The sequence below is a fragment of the Lycorma delicatula genome, chromosome 1 (genome assembly GCF_047948215.1).
Source record: "Lycorma delicatula isolate Av1 chromosome 1, ASM4794821v1, whole genome shotgun sequence".
Lineage (NCBI taxonomy): Eukaryota > Metazoa > Arthropoda > Insecta > Hemiptera > Fulgoridae > Lycorma > Lycorma delicatula.
In genome coordinates, this window is record NC_134455.1 from 150,007,966 (window position 1) to 150,027,879 (window position 19,914).

The window sequence follows — 19,914 nt, forward strand, 5'->3', positions numbered from 1 at the left end:
GCTTTTACAAAATTTAAACATTAAATACAAGGGTAAATCAAATGTAAATGTGATTTTTGTTTGTGAGCATCTATCATTGGTAGGACTGGGCCCGTGCTTCTAGCATGCTTGGGTGAGGTTATGAGGAGTGGGGAGAGCTGGCCATTCCACACTCACAACCAATTTGTCAGTAACGTTCACAATGTCGGAGCAATAGGTGCATCCCTTCACTGCGCAACACATAATTATAAAATTTCTTGCTCGTGAAGGAGCTCACGCAACAGAAATTTTCTGGAGATTGACTGCACAATTCAGGGACCAAACATTGTAAAGGACTCATGTGTTTGCCTGGCATAAAGAGTTCAAGGAAGGACAATAATGAGTGGAAAATCAGGAACACGATTGCCGTCTTCAGACCATCATTACAGATGAAAACATCCGTGCGGTTCAAGACATTCTTGAAGACAATCAGTGGGTGATGGTATCCAAAATTGCAGAACAGATCGGAATAAGTTATGAGGAGCTGTCAAGCGATCATCACAAATGACCTACAGTTCCATGAAGTGTGTGTCAGATGGGTCCCTTGCCTTTTAACCCCAGATCAGAAGTTGAGACGTTTGGAGGTCTGTCAGAGGCTTACAACAACATTTGCAAAAGAAGGTGATGCATTTTTAAGTCAGATTGTCACCTGCGATGAAACATGAATTCACCACTACACTCCCCAGTTGAAATAAGCCAGTATGGAGTATTTTTTTTGACTGGCGAGGCATCGTCCTCATTTTTTTTTTGCATGAGCAACACACAATCAATGCTGCTTTACTGCGAGCTGTCAATCAAGGTGAGTGCTGCACATCACCGACAAAGATGAAGACTAATCGATTTGAGAGGCCATCCTCCTCCATGATAATGCCAGGCCCCATACTGCAGCTCTAATGGTCTCAAAACTAGAAGAAATGTACTGGACTCAATTTGGTCATCTTCTCTACAGCTCGGACCTATTTCCCTGCGATTTTCATTTGTTTGGGCTGCTTAAAGAAGCTCTAGGAGGGAGGAGGACAACGACTTGAAGATGAGGGTGTGGAGGGATTCGTGTGCAATTAACGCCTGACGTAATCAATCAGCTTCATTCTACGATGTTGCGATAAAAAACCTTCCTTCTCGCTGGGAAAAATGTATTTCTAAAGTAGGAAACTGTTTTTTTTTTTTGTCTTCAGTCATTTGACTGGTTTGATGCAGCTCTCCAAGATTCCCTATCTAGTGCTAGTCGTTTCATTTCAGTATACCCTCTACATCCTACATCCCCAACAATTTGTTTTATATACTCCAAACGTGGCCTGCCTACACAATTTTTCCCTTCTACCTGTCCTTCCAATATTAAAGCGACTATTCCAGGATGCCTTAGTATGTGGCCTATAAGTCTGTCTGTTTGCTTCTGCTGATTTAAGAATTTCCTTTTTAACATTCTCCCATTCTTCTTCTACATTTTCTACCTTATCTTTTTTACTCAGACCTCTTGCGATGTCCTCCTCAAAAATCTTCTTTACCTCCTCTTTCTCAAGCTTCTCTAAATTCCACCGATTCATCTGACACCTTTTCTTCAGGTTTTTAAACCCCAATCTACATTTCATTATCACCAAATTATGGTCGCTATCAATGTCTGCTCCAGGGTAAGTTTTGCAGTCAACGAGTTGATTTCTAAATCTTTGCTTAACCATGATATAATCTATCTGATACCTTCCAGTATCGCCTGGCTTTTTCCAAGTGTATATTCTTCTATTATGAATTTTAAATTGGGTGTTGGCAATTACTAAATTATACTTCGTGCAAAATTCTATAAGTCGGTCCTCTCTTTCATTCCTTTTGCCCAGCCCGTATTCACCCACTATATTTCCTTCCTTGCCTTTTCCAATGCTTGCATTCCAATCTCCAACTATTATTAAATTTTCATCTCCTTTTACGTGTTAAATTGCTTCATCAATCTCTTCGTATACACACTCTACCTCATCATCATCATGGGCGCTTGTAGGCATATAGACGTTAACAATCGTTGTCGGTTTAGGTTTTGATTTTATCCTTATTACAATGATTCTATCGCTATGCGTTTTGAAATACTCCACTCTCCTCCCTATCTTCTTGTTCATCACGAAACCTACTCCTGCCTGCCCATTATTTGACGCTGTGTTAATTACTCTAAAATCACCTGACCAAAAGTCGCCTTCCTCTTCCCACCGAACCTCACTAATTCCTACTATATCCACATTTGTCCTACCCATTTCCCTTTTTAAATTTTCTAGCCTACCAACCTTTTTCAAGCTTCTAACATTCCACGCTCCGACTCGTAGAATGTTATTTTTTAATTTTCTGGTGACCCCTTCCTTAGTAGTCCCCACCCGGAGATCCGAACGGGGGACTATTTTACCTCCGGAATATTTTACCAAGGAAGGCGCCTCCATTATTGCTATGTGAAAATGCAGAGCCACATTTTCTTGGAAAAAAAGCAGCTGTAGTTTTCCATTGCTTTCAGCTGCGCAGTACTCAGAGGACTGAGTGATGTTGATACGGCCGTTTAAGTCGTCCTGACTCACGCCCCTAACAACTACTGAAAGAGCTGCTGCCCTCTTTCAGGAATCATTCCTTAGTCTGGCTCTCAACAGATATGGTTGCACCTTCGGTCCAGCTACTCTGTATCCCTGAGCACTCAAGCCCCCTCACCAACGGCAAGGTCTCATGATTCATAGAGGAGGAAACTGTGTAGAAAGCAAATTATATTTGCCTTTTATTTTTCAATAAATAAATTTTTTTAAAAATAAAATCCTGTTTATGTTTAATTTACCCTCGTAATTAAATAGTTTCACTAATAGAAGTTAACAGAAAAAGCTTTTTTATTAACTTTAATTTCTTTAATTCATACTTTCATTGAATAAAAAGTGTAGATTAATATTTCGAAATGAACCTAGTTTAGTTTGATACATTGAAAAGTTTCTGAAATGATTTTTAATTTTTTTTGTTAATATAAAGAAATTGTATACATTGAATACTAACTGATACTTTAATACACAACAGAAGACAATAATATGCTGTTTAAAAGTGAAGAATGATATGGTAGGGGTTAAGACACACAAGAAATTATTGAGTAGACCCATATGAAAGAACCACAAGAAATTATACTAAGTAGACTCACATGACTGAATCACATTATCACTAGCTCACTATTACATACCCAGTTCATTCAGGAATATTTGATAAAATCAGGATTTGAATGGAGTTAATTAGTGTGGAGTTAAATTTATTAACAGTGAGGAATTAAAATAACTTTTGATAAAATTTGTGTGTATTAAAATCTTATGGATGTTTTACACATTTATATTTTTAAGCATTAAATACATTAAAATAGTTAAAGTCGTACAAATGGTTTTACTTGAAAATGAAATAATTTTGATTTAAAATGAACTTTATAAATATTCATTAATATAAATCAGTAAGCTGTTAAAGGCAATTCATTATTATTTTCATTTATAATTATTATAATTAATAGGTCTTTAATCTAACATTGTCAGTATCTCACACTGATATATTATTGCAGTCTCATTATATCAATGGAAATGGTCCCTGTCAAATTCTTCTATATGAAAATCAATGAAAATGTGTGATTGTTGGACCATCAGAAATAATAACCCATCATTAAGCTCTAAATATGCTTTTTTTATCTTAGACAAGTTGCAGGAAAACCATAAATTAAAAAGAACTTGACGTATAAAATAAAAACAACTGTTTTCCTTTCTTTTTTTTTTTTAATAGTTTGAGAACATTTTGAAAATGTATAGTGTAGATTATGATACAAGATATTATTTTTAATTGTTATTGCAGTTTATTTTGATAATTAGTAAATTATACCTATTGCAAATTCCCTTCCAAACTAGAATTTGAATGTAAATTCAATCTTAAATCTTTAAGATTTTTAAAGACAACTGATGTATGATTTTTGCTAAATTTGTTGAACTAACATTTTAATACTTAAATATGATTTAAGTAAGTAATATTTTTTAGAATAGTCTGAATACTAAAATATGTGCACTCTTGTTGGAATTAACCCAATTAAAATAATTTTAGATTATTTTAAATTCATATATCTAAAGTATTTTAATACTGAAAGTATTCATTCAAAATATCTGTCATTATAGTTTAACTCTGTATCTATCATTTACAGCCTAGTAGTTATGTGATATACTCAGGAAATTTTACAGATTCTGATAAAAATTATGGAGTAGAAATTTGTTGTGCAGCTTTGTCTATTGAATTTTTTTTATGTACTTTTTTATATGAAGCATATTACTGCAATAAACAATTGGATTTGTATAACGTAGGATAAAAAAAAAGAAGACATTGAATGTAATCAGTAAATCAGTACTGGTATGATATTTGTCCAAGTGGTGGTAGATGTAAAGTTATTTTATATTGTAATATTTATGAATGTGCTTTATTAGGGACATAGTAATACTAGTTCACAGATTTTGAGATCTTTTTGAATAATTCCTTTTAAGTTTCTATTTTTCATATGTTGACCTAACCATTACAGAATTTTATGTAAAGTAATTTTTTAAGAGTGCAAATTAATACTTTACAGTAAAATGTTTTAGTTACAAAACTGTAAATTTATACTTTTAAACAAAATTTGTATTAAAAAATAAATAAAATATATTTACAATTTTTTTTTTTAAGAGTACTTAAATCAATAAATACAAAACACAAACAAAATATGAGGTATATGCCCAACATACAGATAAATATGACACACAATAAAGTGTTCAATTTAAAACAACATAGTTTATACTAAATGCTTATTTGATGTATTATATAAATACTTAAAAGATGTATGTTGATGTGAGATGGGTAATGTGGAAGATGTTGATAGGACTGAAGCTGAATAGGGAGGACTGTTTATTGCCTGCACATTTGAGTATTGCGAGTCTGTGTTGAGCATTGACTTTTGAACAAAGTTGCATGATCACGTATTGTTTGTTAAAATACAGTTAACTGTTGAAGAATGTGTATGCATGATGGTAACTTAACTTAAGAGATGAAATCTCATGCTGTGTGTTGGAAAATTTTGAGAAAAATTGAAAAAGAAGCACTAGTGAAAAAAAGTTGTCAAAAAAGTTTGTGAAACGGGTTGTTCCAGAAATGTTCCCAGTACAGGTCAGTTTTAACAACACAGATCATATATAAAATTAAAAGCAGTTACAAGATCTCCTTATAAATCTTTGCAGAGACAAGCTGAGAAAAGAATATTTCACTAGGTTCAGCCTACACTGCAGTGAGGAGAATGTTGAAATATTATCCGTATCAAATGCAGGTTTTCCATGAGCTAACTAATACAGATTACACTTCTTTAGTTGTGGTAGTGGTTTTATCATACACATGTTATAAAGATTGTTTCATAAGTGATGCCATAAATTTAGTGAAAGATTTTTTTGACAGAACAACTTTTAGTATTATTTTATTGAACATCAAGATTTGTTAGTGTGTGTGTGTGTTTTGCGCTGTGCTTTATTGCACTCCATAGTGAAACAATTGTATGAAATATTTAAGTATTTATAAATTAAAACTTAATTAATAAGTAAGTATTTCTGTAATATTTCAGTTTACTTTCATTCATTAAAACATTTTGAATTTTACAACGAATAAAAATTGGGCTTGTAAAAATTCTCCAAATAATTTTTGTTAGTTTGCAGAGAATTCACCTCGAAAAGTCAATGAAAACCAGTATTGAATCTGCTAAAAACTGCTTACAAACATTATTTTGATTGTCCCTTGGGAGACCAATGTAAATCCTGGGCTCCACATGTATTTGTCTAAACAACATGCATAACTCCTAGGTTCACATCTTAAAGAATGGCATTTGATAAACAAGGATACTAAAATTTCAATTTATAGAAAAATGAAAATTTATTATCAAAATGGAAAAAATTTACTATCATTTTCGTTTTAGTAAATGAAAATATACTGAAATACTTTAGAAGAAATTGTTTTATTTGTTCCTGCCCTGATGTTAGGGGGCTAATTTCTGAACTGAACACTGAATATGTTATTCATGATTGGCGTTTATTTATAGACTTATCAAAAAGAAGCCTAAAGGCAGTGTTATTGCATAACTTGAATAAGTTTTCTTCTATACCGGTAGCACATGTTGTAGGAATGAGAGAAACATATGAAAGTATGTCAAAAATTTTAAAAGCTATTAAGTATAATGAACACTCATTGCTGACATGAAAGTGATAGGACTTCTTCTCGGTCTCCAAAGTGGTTTTACAAAATATATGTGTTTCTTGTGTTTGTGGGATAGTCGGGCTACAGATAAACACTATGCAGTTAAAGACTGGCCAAAAAGAAATCAGTCTACCTCAGGAAAGAAAAATGTCAATATTCCCCATGTAGAAGCATATTGTATTATTTTACCACCTCTACACATAAAGCTAGGCCTGATGAAGAATTTTGTAAAAGCATTAGATAAAGATGGAGGCCTCTTTAAATATTTAGCTGAAGTTTTTTCACAATTAAGTGAAGCCAAATTAAAAGAGGGAATATTCATTGGGTCACAAATAAGAAATTGAATTTGTGAAAATACATTTGACAACAAACTGAATTCTAATTAGCAGCGTGGAAGTCATTTAAAGATGTCGTTACTTGTTTTCTTAGAAATAAAAAAGCTGAAAACCATGATCAGCTTATAAATGAACTCTTAGTGAACTACAAAAATTTAGGCTGCAGAATGTAATTAAAAATGTATTTTTTACCTTCTCATTTGGACTTATTCCAATAAATTCGGGTGAAATCAGCGACAAGCAAGGAGAAAGGTTCCACCAAGATATATTGCAGATGGTACAATGTTGTCAAGGCAGATGGGATGAATCTCTGATGAGTGACAACTTCTGAATGATTTGCTGGAAGACTTCACTGAACACAAATCTAAAATAAGAAAAAAGAAATTAAGAAAAACGTAAATGTCTGCAAAATAAAGGTAGTTATTTTTATATTCTGTTGACAATTTCTCAATATTTTAAAGGGTCATAACTAAAAAATCTGAGAGTGATGAAGAAAAACTGATTTCATTTTAAGATTCAGCATAAAAAATACATTCTAATTCACCTACTTTTATCTCAGTTCCATATTATTTTTTTTTTTTATTTTTATTTATATAACTAGATGATTTTCACATTATCTATTAGAGATAGATAATGGTAATATTATTACCATTAGGAATAAATCACACAATTTTGTTTAACAATAAACAAAATAAGTAAGCTGATATTAAATGGTTGTTGAATAAGTATAAAATTTTATAGTCGTAAATGATTTTCTGTTTTGCAGTTTTATTCAAGATGTGTGACATATAATTGAGATATATTTACAAATAGGTTTACACCAACAATCATTTTTTGTATTTTATCTGTTACTTGTAGTTTTTTCATTATGATTCCTCATACAATACAACTTTCCAGCATTAGCATGTGCACACACACACACACATACATATGCAAGAGGACTAAGTCATCTTGATAGAAAAGTGAATTCCAGTATATACTTGCATCTACTCTTTTGAAGTGGCCCTTTATATTGTGTCAAACTTTTCCACTCCTTACCAAAGAAATTATGGTTATTAAAAAAAAATTATGAAAATATCTAGAGGTTCTACGAGGACTATTCAGAAAGTAAGGAACGTTTTGGAATTTTAAAAAACCAAGTTCAAGAAAAACTTTTTATTATATATATGTGAAAGAGGGACTAAAATACTACTTTTCAACATAATCACCATACAAATTTAGGCACTTATCATAGCGGTGGACAAGCTTTGAATTTCCTGTGTCATAGAATTCTGCCGCCTGTGATCTCAAACACCCAGTGACGCACCCATCTTGCACAACATTTGTGGTAGCCTAGCTTCTGTGAAACAATTTCAAACAATAAAGTCCGTGAAACTTGTGGGAAACATAGAGAATGCTCAGTTATTGTGAAACGGCGGTTTTCACGAATCTTTTCGTCAACTTTGGAGACCAGATCGTCAGTCACAATGCTCGGACGTTCACTCTTCTCTTTATCGTGAACGTTTGTTCGGCCATTTTTAAACTGAATGCACCACTTCCTGACAGAACTTTCACTCATTACGTTGTTCCCGTACACTTCACACAGTTCCCAATGAATTTCTATTGGTTTTAAGTTTTTCGCCAACAAAAAACAAATCACAGACCGCACCTCACAACTAGCAGGATTTTCGATTGCAGCAAATTTCAAATTTGTATATAAAAAAAACAGGCAGTGCAGAAATGTTCCCGTTGTCACGGCTGGACGCTGACTGAGGTGCCAAGCATGAGTACACCAATATACGTGATTGGTGTGTGCCTGGCGGCATCAGGTGGAAACGTTCCGTACTTTCTGAATAGCCCTCGTATTTACTTAATTATGTTTAGTTTTGGTTGTAATTAGATTGTACCATTTGATTATAGTTAGTTTCTTCTGTTAGACATTTTTGTTTTGTTTACTACTGAGTAAATGCCTTAAGAAAAGAAATAGTATAAGATTCATTACAGCAAGTTAGTTCAGTTAGTTTCCTTATCAGTTCAGTTTGTTGATAAGTTTCCTTATCAGTTTGGGTAACAGATGCGGCTGTAATGTTTGATCAGTGATTTATATAGTTAGTAGAAATAATGCTCTAATGGTTTTTTTAGACTTACAAAAATTCATTAGATGCTGTTCCTCATAAGATGTTTTTTACAAAAGTTTGATTGTGGTATTTAATGTAAGTATTGAATGGTGAAATGTAGTTAAAATGGAAAATAAATTAATAGTTAAAAATATATAGTATAGTAACTTTAAATTTGATTAAAAACTAAAGAACTGTAAACTACTTACAGTATGGTATAAACTACTTTGTATTACTGAAGATTTCCTTAAAAATTTAACTTTGATATCAGTAGGAAAATTAGATTGCAGATGATTTAATATTATTTTATTAGTGTTGAAAATGTTTATTTTAAATCTTAAAAGAATATCTACTGTAACTACTGTTAACATTTTGTTAATTTGCATTAATTACTTTTATGGAAGTAAAAATGAGTTAGGTAATTAAATATATTAATATTAAATTCTTTACTTTTGTTTGAATTTTCAGGTAAAGTTTAATTTAGCTGAAGAATACAGTCAGGACTTCCCAGTTATGTTCAACATTTTCCTATGGTTTGGAATTGCCTATGTATTTGCTCTGCTTGCAGTATCCCGTAAGTCTATACAATTATTTTTAATTACTGTTTAACTTTCGAATTACATTAAAAACAATTTCTTAAATAAATGTTCTAATAATGACTGTGTTATTATGGATTCTATACTATGTTATGTAATGTGGTGCCAGTTGTGTGCTGCTCTTAGCAAACCATGAGTTGGTGCTCCATATCAGAATTTTCTTCCTTGCATCTCAATATTATTCTTGAATAATGATTAACACCTACATAATTTTTCTGTGAGTTTTTCATGTATTGGATAGAGAGTTAAATTTTTTTGAGATGTATTAAAGTCTTATTAAAAGGTGGCAATTGGCAACCTGAAATGTTCATTCAGGAGTGTTTCCTCCGCCATTCTGGAGTATATAAACTTGTAAGTTACGGTAGGCAGATCATGATTTTTCATTGTCCCTTATTGGTGATTTTTTCTTCTCAAAGGCTCAAATTCCTTTGTTTTACCATTTAAATATTCTTTTGTTTAAAATTAAATTTGCTTTACTTAATTAATTAACTAATGCTCTATTATTGTTGTTATTATCAGTGAATTTTTTTATGAGTTCTCAAAATATTACTATGCGATTTTTAAGGATTTGTATAATTATGAATTGTTGATCAGTTTTATTTTTTATGATGTTTGTTTTTATTAAATTTTGTTTAAATATTCATTTTTTAGATGTATGTATTTTGGGCTAAAATTTTTTCCAGTATTACTTTTACTTAAGAAAGCTGTACCCTAAAAGCTCAGTTAAAAGGGATACCTATTGTAAAAGTATAATGTTTTAATTATATCAAAATAAATAATACCTAACAGAATGGAATATGCATTTTAAAGTTTTACTGTACATGATAATTTGCAGTCAACAAATATCTTAACACTAAAAGTTACAAGTTAGCGCTTGCTTAGGCAGGCCACAACCTATAGCCGCTCTGTAGTCACCGTCTCAGTGTCATTTACTTTTTATTTGTGTTAGTGAAATCTGTGACCTTGATGACATCGTGTCATCAAGGTCAAAAACTGAATACTTTAAAATTGTGGTATAATTTTGCACATGGGTTAATTGTTGATCAGTGTTAGAGAAAATGACTCCTGTACCCATCATACAGCAATATTTAGGTGGTAGCAAGAGTTTGAAAAAGAAAATTTTGGCCTGGAGAACCCTCTCAAGATTAGTTAAACCATCTTCATCTGAGACTGAGGGAAACATTGGTACAGGATGAAAAATACTTCAGACAGACAGGCATGTGATCTACCACCAAATAGAAGTGAACTTGGGTGTTAATGTACCAGCAGTTCATGCTATTCTTTAAGATCACTTTTAAGTTATAAAGTTTTGTACCCCTTGGGTGCCGCATAACTTGACTGACAATCAGTTAGCATGTCATGTTTCATGGTGCCAGGAAATGCTGAAAAAAATCTGAAAATGGAAATCTATATGATGAACAGTATTGTGTCAGGTGACAAAACTTGGTTGTACTATTATGACATCCTGAAAAGACTCGGAACAAATGAGAGTTCAAATGAGGAGACCTCTTGGCTGTTTAAAAATAGTGAAGTAAAGAATGGTGGTTGTATTTTTAATGTAAGGAGTTTAGAGTAAGTTGTGTTGGAACTTGAAAGACTGTTACAGGAAATGCTATACTGAGGAATACTGCCTAAAGTTGTCGAAGCTCTCATGAAGCTGCGCCCAAATTCAAGGTTGGACACACGATCTTTGCACCACAAAAACACTCCAGCACACTATTCCTAAGTTTGCTTCAAGTATTTGGCCAGCACTAGAATAAAACTGTTAGAGCACTCTTCCTGCAGTCGTGATTTTGTGCTGTTCCCCCGGTGAAGAACAGACTGAAGTGGCAGTACTTTACAAGTAATAATGACTTCCTAAGGGCGTGGGAAGATGAGTGTCCCCAGATCCGACAAAAACATGACAGGGTTTCTTTGAAAACTGGTTTCAAAGGACGGAGAAGTGTGTATAATGTGTGGTGGAAATTATTTTGAAAACTTATAAAAAATAAGGTTTACAGCAAAACTTTCATAGTGCCCTTTGTATTTATCATAAGAAAATGTTATTTTGTCATTTTTATAACAGATTTCATTTACTAGAGTAAGGTAATTTTGCCTAGAATAATAATTATTAAAATTACCTCGTGCTTTAGCTGTAACAGTAGAATTTTTATTGTCGAAAATTGATTTTTTCCACAAAGATCACTTAATATAGCTACTGCAACATAATTTCATTGTTCTAACACTTTTCCCTGAAATGTAATTTCCTTTACAGAAAATTGTACTTGCATTGTTATTTTTATGTGTTGTAGCCCCAAATAAAACTTCAAAAAACTTTTATCTACTAATTATATAATTAATGTAAACTATAAACATGATATTAAAACATTTCCTTTCTTTGTTACTAAATTTCAACTACAGTACTTTTCGCTACTAATTATATTATTTTAAGGATATACCAAAATATAAAGTGTCTTGTGATTTTAAAAAAGATTTCTTCAGAAATGTTCATCTTTTTCTAAAAATTCCAAGATTTATATTTATGGTATGCAGTATTTCCAAATTTGAATGTATTTTGATGATGAACATTTTCATAGTCGGTTGGCATTATTAATAAAATCCACTGCTGTAAATTTACCAATAAAACTATTTTTTGTTTATCTAAAATAATTTATTTTAAATAAAATAAGTAGCTTCTAGTAGCAGTTCAGAACTCACACATAAATTATTGGCATAAAAATCATAATAGTGAAGTTCCCACAGTAAATTAGTAATTTTAAGATTTCATTGTAAAAACTTAGAAAATAAATTTTCTGTAACTTTTGGAAAAAAATTTTTACTTTATAAGGATATTACAAATTTTTTTAAGCAAAAGAAATAATTTTTTCGTTGTTCATGACATAATTAAATGCTTTTAGGCAAAATTCATTGTGGAAATAGGAGCATGAGCAGTCATGTGGCTTTCAATTAAAATGCCTAAAGGAAGTGACGACTCACTCTGTATAATGATTTAGTTTATTATGAATTTTATTTTTCAATGTTGTGCATGTATAAAATGTTGAATAGATTAGTGGATATTTGTGAAGATAAATCCGTGTTAGAAAATTATAAAATTTCTAGTTTTGTATTTTGTAATTTTAGAAATCTTAATTGTTTTTTCAGTTGGAATTGCTGATATGGACCCTGGAAGAGATTCTATCATTTATCGAATGACAAGTAATAGGATGAAGAAGGACAATTAGTTTAATTAAGAAAGGATAAAACTATTGTTACCAGATGTATTTCTGTTGAAGTGTAGAAAAAAAGCTTTAAAAATGTGAATCATTCTGTGAATTCATTTCCATTTTGTTTTTTCTTGTTGTCTATTTTCTTTATATTCAGTGTATATTTTGATGTATATAAACATTTCTATTAAGTGTAAATACTTTTTTGTTAAAATCATAACTTAATAAATAATTATAAAATTGCCCTTTATCTGTAATGATATTTTAATAATAATTATGTGGTATGGTTTGGTTTAGGCTTGGATAATAAGTAATTATTAATAATGTGACATAAGTATTTAAATAATTAGCTATTCATGCTAATAATTAAATGATGTTAAAATTATTTTTTAATAGATTGTGTTTATCATACTTTTATCTAACCCTTCTTCTGTTAAGTTTCAAGCTAATATAGGTTTACTGGAATCATCTAATGGAATTGCAGATTCCTGCTTTGTTTTATAATTTTATTTTTTCTTACCGTTTATGATTTTATTATTTTTATTTATTTTTTTTTTGTTAACTCCATCATGGGTTAATGTAAAATTTGTAACAATGTATATTACTTCTGTACAATTCTGTAATAATAGTAGCCATTTGTCATCTGAAAAGATTCTCTCTTTGTTTACATGAATTCACAAGTTAGGATGAAGATATCCAATGTAGCCTAGCAATTAAAAGAATTCACCAGAACTTACTGCAATAATTTCCAATAATTACTAAAAAAAAATTAATAAACCAAACAAAGCTTGTTCCTTTCTACATTAGTTTATAAAGAACTTATTCAAACAACAATGAACACAATGTTTACATTTCCAAGGAAATCATGAAAAGTCTGTTTTTGTGACCTTTTAAAACATAAAAAATGAGGCTATTTCTGGCCTCTAGAACTTTGATAAAAAAATTTTGCAAAATGTGCAGTTTTTACATATAGTTTTATATGGACCCTGTTTTGAATCATCAAGTTTCAGTTCATTTCATCCTTTATTTTGAGAATGGTGTGCCTTTAAAAAAACTACATTTCCATATCCTGTTACAGTATCAAAATACTTACATTGAAAACAGTTTAAAAATAAAAATTGAATAACAATGCTGTTCTTAAAGGAAGAATCATATTTCTGTATAAAAATGAAAATGGAAAAGGATACAAAATATTTGTAAGCACTCTAAGGCTTGATCATGTGGTAGAGAATCAGAAACGTCCCATCAAGACAATATCATGCAGCAAACTTATATTATTAGTTATTTAAACAGTACTTTCAGAAAATTGCTGCACAGTATGCTTTAAAATTATGTAGTGCATTCTGTTATTTTGATGTTAGGTTGGTTGCCTTGTATGATCCTTGGGCATTTTTCAATAATAAACCAAGATGTCAGTTGTTCAATTTTGACGGAATGAGCTTCGTGTTATTTCATTTATTGTGATCAGCAGTTGTGAGTAACGTAATGATTCTTTCAGTAAAGGAACACATTTTTCTCATTGAACACGTACTTTGTGAAGGTGATAAGTGTACCGATTAAGTGAAGCACAGATTTTCTTAAAAGTTTCCAAATATTCATGTTCCTCACCACAATGCATGTCGAACTCTTATCAAAAAATTTTGGGCAACAGGTTCTGATCAAGTGGAAGACCACCTAACTAAACGAACAGCAGCTGCTTGATGTTTTTGATGCTATGGCTGAAAGTCCATCAAAGTCGGTGCGTAAGTTAGAAAGATATCGGCCTTGTTACCACACATAAACTTTTCCCCTTCAAAGTAATGTGTGTTCAAGAACTGAAACCTGTGAATCATGCCAAAGACTAAATTATTGTCAATGGTTTAAACATTTTATTTACAAAAATTCTGTAGGTATCCTTGACATTACGTTTTTTAGAAGAAGTGTGGTTTCATCTGGGAGGGTATATTAATTCACAAAATATACGAATGTGTTTGACAAACTAACTCCTATGAATTACACGAACAATCTTTACCCGAGGTGAAAATTGGAGTCTGGGTTGGTATGAGTAGAATGCACATTGTGGTTCCAGTCTCTTTTGTAAGTACAGTTAATAGTGATTGTTATTATGCTTTTTTAACAAACTTCATTAGTGCGTTAACAGAAGTGGAACTCGATCACGGTTGGTTCCAGCAAGATGGTGCCACAGCGCACACAGCTAACAGGTTAATGACTTTTACAAAATATCTTTGACGAATGAATCATCTTGAGGAGTTTATTATAACCTGCACAAACGCCAAATGTGACCCCCAGATATTGCTTTCAAGGGGGGGGGGGGCAGCAAAACAAGCAGTGTATCACAACAGACCAAGCATGATTGATGAACTAAAAGCTGCAGTAACGGCTTACATATGAGACATTGCAGTACGTCAGCTGGTTAAAGTGTTTGAAAAAATTGAAACATGTGTTATATTATTGGCGGAGGTCATTTTCAGCACCTGTTATAAACCACTCCAATTATTGTAATACCTGTTTCTATAAAATATTAAAATAAAAATACAAGAAATTTCTGTCATTACACTTCCATAATTCCAGTACATAGCAGTTTTCGAAACAAATGTGTTACTTTTAGAGAAAAAAATTGTATCTTTAAATACTTTAATACTTTCACAATAAAATATATTTTACAATTTTTATGACATTTTATTTTATATTTGGCATTATTTAAATATACATTCAGCTTAAGAGCATGTCCATGCCTTCTATAAATGCATAATTGTAAATAAAGGCATTTTGTTCATTATTATTGGTAATGTCAGACTTAATTACTAACATTATAAATCTTTCATTATTTTCTTCATGACGTCTGAGTTACTCTAAAATATTTATAAAAACTACCCAATTTTCAATGAATGTTGTAATATATAACGATAACTATTTTATATTAGTATCAAGCTTTGTATTATTTAGATAGATTTTAAATAATACAAAAATATACTTTCTGAAACTAGTTCTTTTCCACAAATTAAAATTACTTGTTTTAATACTGATGTAGTCCTAAAAACAATTAAAATTTTCAAGCAGCTGCATATCTGTAATAATGTAATGAACAGTGATTTGTACATTCAACATCCAGTTCAAATTTATGAACGATTCCATTTTCTAATTTTTGTTGTAAATCTTTAATAATGTGAAAAAATGACTTTAGTAATGCAAAGGATAGGAGATAAGCAATTTTTTTTTAGAGGTTTGCCATTGTCAAAATAATAGACAAAATGACCTGAAACTTTATAAGGGCCAAGATTAATAATATGGGCTAAATTAATCTGATAGAAAGAACTTTATCAAGCCAAGCCTAGTAGGTTTATGGTAACTCAAAAGGGTAAGCAACACTTCATGAATTCTTTTTGTCACAATCTATTCAAATTTGTTCTGTATGAACCTTGATTGGCATTCCAGGTACATTATTTATTGGATTTTGTGTGTTTTTATTCAGCCATGCCTGAACATTAGATTTTTTTAAGAAATTGTTTTCAAACTCTATAGAGTACAATAGCTTGAAGTATTTGTCATCAGTGTATGACATTACATTTTCCATAAGTTATAGTAATAAAATTACTGTAATTAAAAGAAAAACTACTCCTTGAAAACTTCATCATTCTTTACTTAATTTTATTGGCGACTGAACTCTTCATTTGAAATATTAATTTAACCCTTGTATAAATCTGTGGTGAATGAATCTGTCATCCGCCCACTGCTTCCTGTGACTTAGCGAAAGTCATTAAATTGTAGAAGTTGTAACTCCTGCTGCTCTTTTTTCATTATTGTAACATTAAAAAAAGGGTATTCATTTTTTTGATGAAATGGTAGCATCTATTTTCATCTGGATGCCTTGGATGCGAATCACAATCAGGTTTGGCATTTGGCAGTACATGCTACAAATTTCCATATCACATTTTGTCTCATAAGTTAACATCTCCAAATCTTGAAAAATTTGGATATTAAAAAATTCGTAAATTCAGCAAAAGTAAATTATTGACTAAATTTTAAGAAATTTATAACTTCTTTCCCTGAATGAAAACAGTTTTCAAAAATAAGTAATATTAAATTATGAATATTTTATGCAGAGTGTTTTTAAAAAATCATCACCTAATTACAAAATTTTAGACTTGTGGAGTGTGTGTGCATGCGTGCGTGTGCATTGTGTTTCATATACCATGGACATACTCTTAAGCAATAATAGATTTGAGTTGTTTGATAATTGTTTCTCAGAATGTTGAGTTTACAAGTGTTTAAATGAATGAAAGTAATCGCTTTATGTTCATAAATATAAAAAAGGAAGGACTTTTAATTTCTATGAGAAAAAGGTTTACACGATTCTAAATTATTGGCCCAAGGCATTATGCAAATAGCTTGCTTTTGCAATTTTAAATTAATTGTTTAATTAATTCTTCCCTTAAAAAAATTACACGTAAAAGCATAATGTAATAATAATATGCAATCCTAAATGTGTATTTAGACACTGAAAAATTGCTGAATTTGAATGACGGTTAAAGCTTAATTAATTAAGTGCAGCAGTTTTATGTGATCATTACAACCAAATGTCATTTGTCTATGGTAAAACATTAAGTCTGTATGAAGATAATCTTGTTTCTTTGAATTATGGAAAGAAAATCATAATTGTTTTCAAACAATGGCCAATAATACTAAAAATAATATTTTTTAAATTCTTTTACTTTTATTATTATCTATTTTCTGTTAAATATTATATGAAGTAGATGGTGCTCCATCTTCCTCCATAATAAAATGTAATTATTTAATTGGCAACCAATTATACATTACAGAAATTGTAAAAAAATATTAACCTTTGCGAAGAGTCACAGAATTCACAAACCTTAATTTCTTACTTATGTTATGAACTGCAATAATTTTTAAACAAGTTAAAATAGTCTAAAAAATATTTTGTAAGAATGTAAGTAAACCGGTTGAGGCCCATATTTCCCTACTTTACTTTTTGTAAAAACAAACAAGATGCGTATAAAATGGCTCACAAAATTTAAAGAGCGGGATACTTCCAAAACAAATCAAATTTAGAAGCTACTTATTGAACAATTAGTACCCCAGAAGTATGGAAACTAAACTTAACGAACGGAGCAAATTTCTTTCTTGCTTTTTATACAGCGTTTTATACTTATCATTATCACTCAAATCCCAAAAAAAAATCCCAGAACTATAACAGTTATTTGACTTTGTAAAATATTTAAGAAGAAAGAGAAGTAAAATAACACTAAAATTTGCAAGCATTATGAGAGCATAAAGAAACAATACTAAGAGTATGTATGGGATCCAGCTGTGTACAAACAGTAAACCAAAGAGATTGTAAAAAATACATCATTTAGAAATTTATAATAAAAAAACTGTTATAAGGAAGGATAAAATTAAAAGCATTATCGGATGTATTTTCACATGTGAACAAAATGTAATCTATTAAGAAATATAAGGAACCATTATGGATTAAGAGTAAAACATTGTCTTAAGTAAATCCAAATCTCAGACAGCAATCTACCGACTTTCAGAAATGTAAACAGTTAATTTCAAGTGTATCATTATACATAATACTGCCGATTTGGTATTGGTCAAACTGGTTGCAGTCTCAGAAAAATATATTGTAGATACAGAAGTACTGTGTAGTAAAACACACGGTCTAATTTTTCTGAACCGCTTTAGTAGGAAAAAAATATCTATATGTTAGCAGATTTAACAATCTGACATAAATGATATACAGTAATAATATTAAACAAAATCACCAGGCACAGTTCGAATCCAGTGTGCATATTGACCACACCTTAAATTTGAAGCCTAAACCAAATTGTAAACAATATATTTTTCTCTCAAACCAGTTAAAAACGAAAAACCAAACTTTACGGCTGTAGATCACAGCGCGATGTAAGATAAAAATTTAAGATGATTATTCTAGTTTCTGTGGATGAGTCTGGCTGTTGTCAGCCAGCATATGTGTGGTAGAGTAATACTCCAACAAGTGCTAGGCCAATTCTCTTTTCATCGATGTAATACTAACCCGTTTCTGACGTGATCTACAAAACGCATTACAATGTACCGTTCAGAATAAAAATGTATGTGCTCAACGTATTTTCAGATAATACTTGATTACAGAATAAATCGGCATTAAATAAAAACTATTGCTTCAACTTTACTATCTTGACACCGAAAATAAAAATAAAAAATCGTATAATTTTGGTAACTAAAATTTACGCTAAGTAAAGAATTTTTTAACAGTTGTAGCGTCGATTGGCATTGTCCAAATCAGTGCTAGAACTCGTAGGAAAATAAGATAGTATTCGGCTTCATCTTCATTGAACAGACATCATTTTTCTTCAGTATTATTTATTATTATGACAATACCAAACAAACATTTCATATCCATATCCACCTATACGGTGGGAAAAATTTTATAACAAAAAAGATTATTTCGTATTTATACGCTTTTTACCCGACTTTCCTACAAAGAAGAGGTGATAAAACGATTTAAAATATCGGGTGTCCGAAAAGAACTCTGGGGTTCTTTTTGGGAGAACGTATACAGATTTTATTTTTCAGCACTCAATAATGTTTTATGTGTTATCTTGTAGCGACAACAATTACGTTACACATTATGTGTCGGATAGCAGCTGCGTTAGACTGTTACTCAGACCAAGCTGTTATCAGCCCGAGTTTCTGTACCATCGTGTCGTCACAAGAGAAAGCTCAGTACCTGTGCTGGTTTGCAGAAACAAAATCTGTGACTGTCATACAAAGAAATTGTATGCGAGTGTATCGTATAGGTTCTGCGAAAGACAGAGCACACCTTCAAGTGGGGTGAAAAAGGTTTTGAAACCGGGAACGTTTTGAAAAGACACCCACCAGTTAGACTAAACTAGTGCCGAAAACATAGAAAGAATTCGACTCTCTCGAACGAATACGAAAACGTTCAGTTCATAGTATTAACCGTCAGCTAAACAATCCTAAAAGCACTGTCCATGATGTTGTTCGCAAGTGATTTCAACTTTGTGTTTATAAACTCCAGCCGGTACATGAAATTAAACTTAAGCCATAAAGAGTCCAATTTGTAACAACCGTGTTGACTTTATTTCTGCTGGTAAAACCTGCCTGCAGCGCATCTTATTTTCTGATAAAGCATCATTTCACGTTCATCGCCCCACGGTAATTGTCGAGTACACGGTAAATTCACACGAATCGACGTAATCCCTCCGCAACTGTGCCAAACTGATCGTCTGGTGTGGTGTCATCCATAACCGAATTTTTTTTCCATGTGCACTCGGACATGCTGGAGAACTTAGTGTTTCCACAGATTAAAAAGGAGGGGTCTTATTTTCCAACAGGATGGAATTCCTCCAAGCTATACTGAAGTTGTGCGGACTGCATTGAACGATAGGTTCCCAAA

At 31.4% G+C, this 19,914-nt stretch overlaps 1 protein-coding gene and 1 long non-coding RNA gene across 2 annotated transcripts in view; one reads left to right on the forward strand and one right to left on the reverse strand.

Annotated features, from left to right (window-relative positions):
• Positions 1–12,871, forward strand: part of ATP6AP2 (ATPase H(+)-transporting accessory protein 2) — a 47,229-nt gene extending 34,358 nt beyond the window's left edge. The window contains exons 7-8 of the mRNA XM_075364708.1: positions 9,146–9,251; positions 12,415–12,871. Coding sequence (XP_075220823.1) covers positions 9,146–9,251; positions 12,415–12,494 — 186 coding nt within the window. The 3' untranslated portion in view covers positions 12,495–12,871. The remainder of the gene's footprint in view (positions 1–9,145; positions 9,252–12,414) is intronic.
• Positions 1–19,914, reverse strand: part of LOC142324085 (uncharacterized) — a 67,721-nt gene that overhangs the window by 1,554 nt on the left and 46,253 nt on the right. Inside the window, exon 4 of the long non-coding RNA XR_012756214.1 lies at positions 6,774–6,945. This is a non-coding gene — a long non-coding RNA (uncharacterized LOC142324085). The remainder of the gene's footprint in view (positions 1–6,773; positions 6,946–19,914) is intronic.